Source organism: Accipiter gentilis, chromosome 8 (genome assembly GCF_929443795.1).
Source record: "Accipiter gentilis chromosome 8, bAccGen1.1, whole genome shotgun sequence".
In the NCBI taxonomy this organism is placed as follows: domain Eukaryota; kingdom Metazoa; phylum Chordata; class Aves; order Accipitriformes; family Accipitridae; genus Astur; species Astur gentilis.
In genome coordinates this window covers 28,034,131-28,043,055 of record NC_064887.1, presented here as the reverse complement: position 1 = coordinate 28,043,055, position 8,925 = coordinate 28,034,131, and the positions used below count along the sequence as shown (strand labels likewise).

At 42.7% G+C, this 8,925-nt stretch overlaps 1 protein-coding gene across 3 annotated transcripts; it reads right to left on the bottom strand.

The window, feature by feature from the left end:
• Positions 1-506: 506 nt before the first annotated feature.
• LOC126041702 (uncharacterized) lies at positions 507-4,840 on the bottom strand. Of its 3 annotated transcripts, none has more exons than XM_049807781.1 (2): positions 4,102-4,840; positions 507-1,815 (listed from the first exon to the last, which is right to left on the bottom strand). In XM_049807781.1, the coding sequence occupies exons 1-2, from the start codon at positions 4,715-4,717 to the stop codon at positions 1,778-1,780; spliced, it is 654 nt and encodes a 217-aa protein (XP_049663738.1). In that variant the 5' UTR covers positions 4,718-4,840; the 3' UTR covers positions 507-1,777. The 3 variants fall into 3 exon arrangements, with proteins under 3 accessions (XP_049663738.1, XP_049663737.1, XP_049663736.1); XM_049807780.1 differs by lacking the exon at positions 507-1,815 and adding an exon at positions 1,824-2,265; XM_049807779.1 differs by lacking the exon at positions 507-1,815 and adding an exon at positions 2,294-2,571 and having other exon boundaries at positions 4,130-4,840.
• Positions 4,841-8,925: the final 4,085 nt, after the last annotated feature.

The window sequence follows — 8,925 nt, the reverse complement described above, 5'->3', positions numbered from 1 at the left end:
TCGACCCAATATGAGTGATAGAAGTGATTCAACTTTATTTGCACGGATAGCTCATATTTATACAGTTTGCGATAATTATGCCTACTAGTTCTAATATGATTGGTACATTGCTAATGTTTATTCATTACTAAAACACACCCACTTGTGGTTGGCAGCTACGCGTGTTCAGTAACTTTCTCATGAGAACTTCTTCAAAAGTTACTTGTGAAGTTATGCCAAGGTCACACCGTCCCTGTCTTTCTCCTGATAACAGCGAGACCAGCTGTTGTTTTTCTCCCAATATCAGTAAAGCCAGCTATTTTCAGCCAAGGCCTAGTCTTGTTGCTCAAACTGACATTCTTTCACACAGAACTCTGCTCGCACAACTTTTCCACAGGCCCATGTCCTTTTTCAGCAAGCAACTTCCCAACAATTCCCCCTTTTTCTTTTTGTGCGAGTAGAGCTTGGTGTGTCAGCTTTGAGACTCCTCTCATCATGTATCCATACGCAATTTTAACTATTACACAGATTAATATCAATATACCCAACCATCGTAAGGCTTCCTTAATCAATGACATTAGCCGTGGTGTTATCCCGCCAAATATTGACTCTAACACCCCATCAAACCAACTAGTTTCTTGCTGGATCTTTGTGTATGTTTCTCCAGCCAATCTGTTTGTTTGTGTATAGATTGAGGTAAAATTTTAACACCTGCTGTATTGCCCTTTGCAAAGATCTGTGAACACAACTAATTAAGCACAGTAAAACCAACATTATACGTAAGAATAAAATACATAAGAATAAAAGACTGTTCAGGTAATGCCAATGACACACAAAAAGAGATTTGATTAATAGCTTTAGCTAGTGACACCCAAACATTCTTACTGTCCCATGGCGTTAACCGATGTGGATCAATCACCGGTGTCACTGTCATGCTGCTTACTACAGTCAGTGTGTTCCATATCAATCTCAGCATAAGGTTTCAAATTTATGGGTAAATCAGGAACGTATCTGCCAGACATGGAGGATGTGATTTTTTGTCCAATTGCTGCCAAGGCTTGCCATCCCGGTGCACTTAGTTGTCTTGTAGAAGTTAAGCTATCGCTGCCCCTCAATAAATCCAGCAGCGGCTGTAAGTCTGTATTTGTAATACCACAACAAGGTCGAATCCACTGTAGGTCTCTGTTTAAATCTTTCTCCCTCTTTTTGTTTTTGAGCAATCCAGGCTTACTTAATAACTTGGGATGCCATTTTCCTTAATAAGCTGAACAAGGTAAAACTATTACAATAGCTACAATCACAGTAACTACAATAATGCCCATAATTCTTTGACCCAACCTGTTACCCCTAATGACCCAGACCATGAGGACTATGAGGAAAATGAACCATCCATACATTCTTGTGCCATCTTGCTCCACGAACTCAGCCCAGCAATCGGTAGGTGCCAGCTTTCCGTGGGCGTCCCCACAGAGGCAACGACGGCCTCACCGTACACCAGCCCGATGCTCTTCGGAAAATCCCGGTATTTATACATTTGCAGAGGAACGGGTTTTAGCACACGTGGCCAGCGGGTGCCAAAAGTCCGCCTCGGTTGCAATCTATGACGCATGCGCTCGCTGGCCAGGCGCGCTGCACGAGTCATAGCCATCTTGTCTATTGGTTCGTGGGCTTTACGATACAGTTGCGATGCGCAGAGAATCTTGACCTGTTATGTTAGCCAAGGTGACCCATACATTAGTTTTTGGCTGAGGTGGTATTCATATTGCCACATCATCTATGATGCTCCAGATGATGATGGTCATGCAAATCGAACAGGAGTCCGTCGTGGGCCTGTATCTGTGGAAACACAATCAAACTCGTTCCCAGGTTATTAATGGAAATAGACCTTACCCCTAATTTTGGCTTTAACTAACTTTTACATTTACCCCACACTGTCTTCCTGTAATCACGCTATGTTTAATCAAATTATGCTTAACACACTTTTTACCTAAAGCAAGTTCTATATACAATAAGGCACGCTGTTCTAAAAACCTGTCTGAAGGACTCAGTGTCCGCTAGTAATACTCTATTAGTTAGAATCTGTCGGATCAGTGGCTTCAGCACCCGCCGGTGCCGTGACAGTTGCCATTGGGACAATTCCGGGTCCAGCATCAGTGCGAAGCCATGGCTTGACCCACTTAGCCGGGATCTCCCAGTAAGTTTTACTTCTGCTGATCCGCACCATTTCCCGGATTCTGGGTCCTTATACATTACCATGATTCCTGTACTTTGTTGCGTCCTTTCTGCCTGTAAAAGAACATGATGCACTACCATTGGTGGGTCTTTGTGATCACCTGTCAATCTAAGATAATTTAGCACAAATAAGTCTTTGGCCAATCATTCCTCTGGGAGTAAGCCCTGGGTTCCCCCTTTTTGTTTTTGCAGCATGTTCTTTTAGGGTTTGGTTGGCCCATTCGATAATAGCCTGTCCTGTGGGAAGATGTGGAATACCGGTACCATGATGAATTCCCCACAAATTACAAAATCGAGCAAATCGTGTAGAACCGTAGGCTGGGCCGTTGTCCGTCTTAATTTCTTTAGGCACACCCAGTACTGCAAAAGAAGCGTGAAGATGTCATTCAATATGTAAGGCCTTTTCTCCAGTTCGTGCCGTGGCCCACATGGCAGCAGGATAGGTATCAATACACACGTGCACAGAACGCTTTGCACCAAACCACGTGACATGGGTGACATCCATTTGCCACAACTGCAATGGCAAAAGACCTCATCGGTTAACCCCACAGCCCAAGCCCAGCCCTTCCTTTTGACAATCAGGACATGCTTTAACGATACCTTGGTCATCAGTAAGTGGTAAGTCAAATTGCTTTATTAACATCCTAGTGGGTTGGTGCAAGAACGCATATGATTGCTGTGCTTTGTTGAAAACGATTCCCTGGAGGAGGCTCCCGTGGCGCTGCAACCAATTGGTCAGCTCTGTCATTTCCCGTTTCTCATCTGCACAGTGTTCTCATACCCAAGAGTTCTACCAGAGGGGTCATATCGCCATTAGTGATACCGCAAAGATTCCGCACCCACTGGATATCTCCCACAAGCTTCTGGACATCATGTAACATTGAAATTTCTCATGTTATTTGAACCTTCTGAGGTTTAACATTGCTAGCATTTATGTGCCACCCCAAATACTTCCAAGGTGCTGCCTTTTGCACCTTTTCAGGAGTGATTATTACTCCGCGATGGCTTAAGATGTCCTGCAATTGAGTTAAAATCTCATCCTGTGGCAAGTTACTGAGGTAACTGCTTTCTTACAGGCTCTGATGCCCAGGCCACATACACCTGACGCATCGTGGGGGAATTGCGCATTCATTGCGGTAACACGACCCAATGGTATCTCTTATAGGGTTCTGCCTTGTTAATCGATGGTACCGAAAAGGTGAACCGTTCAGCGCCATCTGGGTGCAATCTTTTAGATTTATAATTAACAAATCCCATTCTTCTGGAAGCATAACTGGAGATGGCAAACCTGGCTGCAGGGCTCCCATACTGTGCATCACCACATTCACAGCTCTGAGATCATGTAACAGTCTCCGCTTCCCACTTTTCTTGGGAATGGTAAATATTGATGTATTCCATGGACTAGTAGAAGGAACAACTTGTCCCGCTCTCAACTGGTCCTCAACTAACCCTTGTATTTTTAGTAGCCTTTCAGAATTTAGCAGCTACTGATCAATCCAAACAGGTTCATCTGTTTTCCAGTTAATTTTCAGAATCGGCTACCCCTCAGTGACCGCTCCTAAAAAGGATGCGTCACTAACATTGCCTTCATTTGGCTCAATAAATCATGGCCTACGAGGCCAAACAATTCAGTTGGGGTAGTCATGACATACGGACACGTCGTAATGTGTTCACCATCGGGGAACACAAATGTAATCGGTAGCTGACTTACTAAGGTGGCTTGTGTGCCCCCTATCCCTGCAATACCAAAGTTTGGATTGATCGATGGCCATGATGGAGGCCAAATGCATCATAAAATAATCGTAACATCAGCTCCTGTATTGATTGTCATCGGTTTCTTGACGACAACTCCATTGGGCCCTTCCAATTGCACTACCTTTTCTGGTTTACCTCTTGTTGTGTCCATGGCAAAGTATACCTGCGGTTTCCCTGTGGAGCCGAATCCACCATCTCCACGTTGTACTTCACCCGGGTTCGGAACACACGACCTGAATGGAACTAATTGTGCTATTCTGGTACCTTTAGGAATAGAAACAGGAGGGATTACAACATGAATCATAATTTTCACAGTCCCACAATAATCTGCATCAATAAGCCCTGGGAGCACCAGAATTCCTTCTAGAGCTGTTGAAGATTGTCCCATTGAAAATGCACTAAGTCCAAACCCCAATGGTCCCTTTTTGTTGACTGCGGTTTCCACATCCACTCCGGAGCTTCCTGTGGTGGCGGATCTGGTGGTTGCGAGGCTGCCTGAGGGCTGGCAGCTCAAGCCCCTTGCATTCGTGTCGTCGCGTGAGGGGCCTTCGCAGTCGGTGTAAAGTTTCCCTTCTTCCTGTATTCTTGGTGGTATGGTTATCTTTCTTACACTTGTTGCAGCACTTACTGTTAACAGTACCTGTACATTTGCTCCTAATGTGTCCACGTTTGCCACAGTTAGAACACTTGACCAAGGGTGTCTTACTGGCCTTGTGTTTCTTTGTAGCTCCTTGGAGAGCTGTGGCAGCATAGGCTACTTTCTGTGAGTCCACTGATCGATCCGTGTATTCTATCATATCAACGATGTCTGCATTTTTCGGCAAATTACACAATGCTTTGCGTGTCTTTTCAGTAGCATTTTCAAAAGCGAGTATTTTGAACATGTTTTCTTTCATGCCCTCGTTCATGTCAGGGTGGTCATAAATTGTATTCTCCTGTTTCACCTGGGTAAAAGCATGGCTATACATATTGTCTGGTACGGTAAGAAAAGCTTGATACGCCAAGATCTGTGATAGATGATGAACCTCAGTGACACATTGTAACTGAGCGTTCCCTGATGTGAAGGGTCCTGTACCCATCGGCATCTGCGTGGTTACTCCCCATAGGGGATCTGTTTGTTGTCGTGATGTTGCTTGTTCCCTATCACAGAGCTTCTCCCACTGCCAGAAAAACACTAACATTCGGGCGGGTGTCAAAATCAACTGTGCTAGCTGTTTAATATCTTGAGGTATCAGCGTATCAGCAGAAAAAATGAATTGCAGTATTTGGTGAGTTAACGCAGATTTGATTCCGTACTGACTCACAGCATTCCTTAATTTCTCAATGACCTTCCAGTCAAACACCTCCCATTTTTTCTGTCCATTTGATGCAATAACTGGGAATGCTTAGAGCATAGTCCCTTCTATAATGGCATCTGTTATTACACCCCTCCAATGTCTCTGCCTTTCTTCTGCAGCGGCTATTACAGGCGGCTCCGCGTCTATCACGGGTGCGGTTGGTTTCCCCATCTCTTTTCCCCATTTCCTTTAACAATTCTAACATTGTCTCTTTTTGTTCTATTATTAGAGTAGCCAAGTCCTTGTTTGCATTATTTGAATCAGGGTGTATGCTAGGTATAATTTGTTCATGTTGAACGGTGGTATCTGAGGGCTGGTTTTTCGTAGGCAGATTTTTACTCACTCCCTGATTCTGTAGGGTTTCCTTTAATCGTACGGTTAGGGAGGCTTGGGAACTGTCGGATGGCTGATTAATATCGGCAGTCCCAGGGAGTGGAGCAGAAGTCAAGGGCACGAGAGTAGGCGAACAAGCTCCAAAAAGTCTCTCTCGCTGCATTATGTTTTTCTCCCCGCTTTTCCCTTTCGCTTGCGGTTGGAGAGAGAGAGCAGCAAAAGCAGATGCAGACGCTTTACGATCTGCTTTCATTTTTTACAGAGTTGTCTTAATCAATTTCCATAAAGTTGCAAGATCTTTAACTTCTTTAGACCCGTCACTAATTTCATCCCATAGGAAGGTTCCGATAGCATTCCAGGTACTAAGCTCAGAAGCTGTACCCACACTAATTGAAAGGTTTCTGTCCTTGCTTCATTAGTTTTTTAGCTGATTTATCATCGTCAGTTACCATATCCCATAATACGTCTCCTAATCTACGCCATTCACTCTCCTCAAATAATAAATCCGGATTCTTAAAGCATCCCTTAACACGACCTAAAGCAACTAATCCCAAAACTTGCTTAACGCAATTTACCCCCCGCTTTTCTAAAAAGCACAGTAATAATTTTAGGGCTACCTCTTGATCCATTGCCGGCCGGCTTCTTGATACTCCTTGGTGCTACCTTGATTAAGGCACCTCGGTTAAAAAGTCTTTGCAGCCTTTTTCCAGTAGCCCTCACTGATGGCGAACCCCTTTTGGACGGTCCAGGCACGAGAGTTAACACACCAACCAAGACGATCAGCGTTCGGTTAATCTTTTGCCCCCCGGTCGCTGCTACCGGTGCTTCTCAGTGTCCGTCGCTCCAATTCCCCTTTCTTCGGTCCCCGTTCGGGCGCCATTTGTTGGAGCGGCGGAGGAATGCACATAAGTCGACCCAATATGAGTGATAGAAGTGATTCAACTTTATTTGCACGGATAGCTCATATTTATACAGTTTGCGATAATTATGCCTACTAGTTCTAATATGATTGGTACATTGCTAATGTTTATTCATTACTAAAACACACCCACTTGTGGTTGGCAGCTACGCGTGTTCAGTAACTTTCTCATGAGAACTTCTTCAAAAGTTACTTGTGAAGTTATGCCAAGGTCACACCGTCCCTGTCTTTCTCCTGATAACAGCGAGACCAGCTGTTGTTTTTCTCCCAATATCAGTAAAGCCAGCTATTTTCAGCCAAGGCCTAGTCTTGTTGCTCAAACTGACATTCTTTCACACAGAACTCTGCTCGCACAACTTTTCCACAGGCCCACGTCCTTTTTCAGCAAGCAACTTCCCAACAAATGCCCAGTTTGTAAGGGCATCGTTTTATAAGGTGAGGAGGTATACATAGCTAGTTTGTTCCACAGCACTGAGGTAACAGTCCATTGGAATGGATCCTCCAATCTCTTGAAAAATTTGTGAACCCTAGATAGTATCCCAGGGAAATCCTCCACACTTGGGATTTGTAGGGAAACTTGAAACCAGGTAAATTACATGTGGGATTTCATTGTTCATAATACTTGTAGGGCCATGCCTATTAGCACATCTTTTCCGTATTACTTTTCTTCACTAACTCTGTTATGTTAGACTGGAGACACAAGCCTAAGGGGCAAAGGATCCCATTTTTACCCATGGCCCTCAAATACATATATATATATTTTTAACTTGTATTGCATCATTTAACAGTTGATTTTTAGCCTTTTCCTATTTCCTCTACATCTATTTTCTTCACATCTATTTTCTTCTACTTGGCACGCTAGAAGGTCACACAAAGAGCTCTGACAATCTTGGCTCCTCTACTCTAACGTACAAGTGTTCCAGTAGAACTTGCCTTAGGGAATGGAAAGGGGATATGGCCACAACTCCTTTCTGAATCTTGTATCAGCTAGTAGTTTAAGGCAGGGCAGCATGCACTAGGCATCTCAAACCCTGCTGCCTCCCAAGCACCACCACTCCATTTTTCAACATCTCAGAGGCTTTCTCTTGATGTTACTCAACATTTCACAGCCAAATGTTGTGTAACTGCTGCTGCAGGGTGATTTTAATCCCTGCAACAGATGTGGCTGTTTAAGCCATATCACAGGACAGCATTGTTGAGGAACCCATCTCAACATCTCTTCATGTGTGCATATTAAACAGGATCACCACTTTGCAGGGAATGCTCTAGAAGAAACAGACATAGTCTTTGTGGGCCCTTTGTCCATGTAAACAAGCACTGTTGACAGCCACTAGAAGATATTTGTAAACTCCAGAAGTGAGAATTTGAGCATACAGTTGTTTTGAACATAAACTGACAAGAAAAAAATAGTCCTAGCGTGGTTTTGGAGAAATGCCTGCTATTGTCTTAACACTTTTAATTCTGACATTGACAAAAGAGTCATATAGTAATTATCCAATTTTAATTTTTAAATCAAATTATAGGGGAATGGGGAAGTAATGGCTTTGTTCATGCACTGGCAGTTATCTTCTGTTTACCACCACTCAGAATATCCCTGAGTAATTTGTTATATCTGTCCTCCAACTGTGTTAAAACTAGGACAACATTGCACTGAACTTTGCATGCAGACAACTTGGTTGCTTTGTGCTAACTCAAGATATGAGTGTGGTCAGACTAAAATATAACTGGCCAATAATATGTGTGAAATTAAAAAAGAAATAAATGCTAGTTTCAATCAAAAGTGTGCTGGTAATAGATACCGTCTATTAGAAAGGGCTATGCAGAATTTAAAAATATGTTCACCAAATACTATAAATTTGCAGAAAATAAACTGATTTAAACATCCAACCAAAATGAATTTTCTTCTATTTGTAACACATCACTTTCAGACACAACAGTATTTTGCAGATAAATAAAAATCTGCCTTCAGTAATAAGCCAAAAGCATTAAAGAAATAAGAACTGTTGGAAATGTGTTAGAGCTTTTAGATTTACTACTGGTTTCCTAACTGGGAATTAAAAATATCTTTTAAATGATTATTTCATCATTTGACTTCATTAGAAAATCATACATGAGTTAGATCATAATTGATCTTAAATTAAAAGCACTTGTTTATAAAATGTTCTAAAACTGATGAGCTGTGAAACTGTCTGCACACTGTGTCATTTCCAAAACACTGTGAAATAAACTGTTACTCTGAGTTAATTGCTCCAGACTCTACAGATTTAAAAAGCTGAGTGGTGCTAATGCTTGTATAGGTTAGACTAGTCCCTCCTAATGTTCACAAAGTTTGTCTGCTGTGGAGATTAAAAAGTCGGAAACAGGAAGAAA

Excerpts from the sequence above, each read along its gene's own strand:
- LOC126041702 (XM_049807779.1), bottom strand. The coding sequence starts at position 4,717 with ATGCTGCCACAGCTCTCCAAGGAGCTACAAAGAAACACAAGGCCAGTA. Across the intron at positions 2,572-4,129 it reads GCTCCACAGGGAAACCGCAG|TACTGGGTGTGCCTAAAGAA; the intron begins GTATACTTTGCC and ends CTTCTTTTGCAG.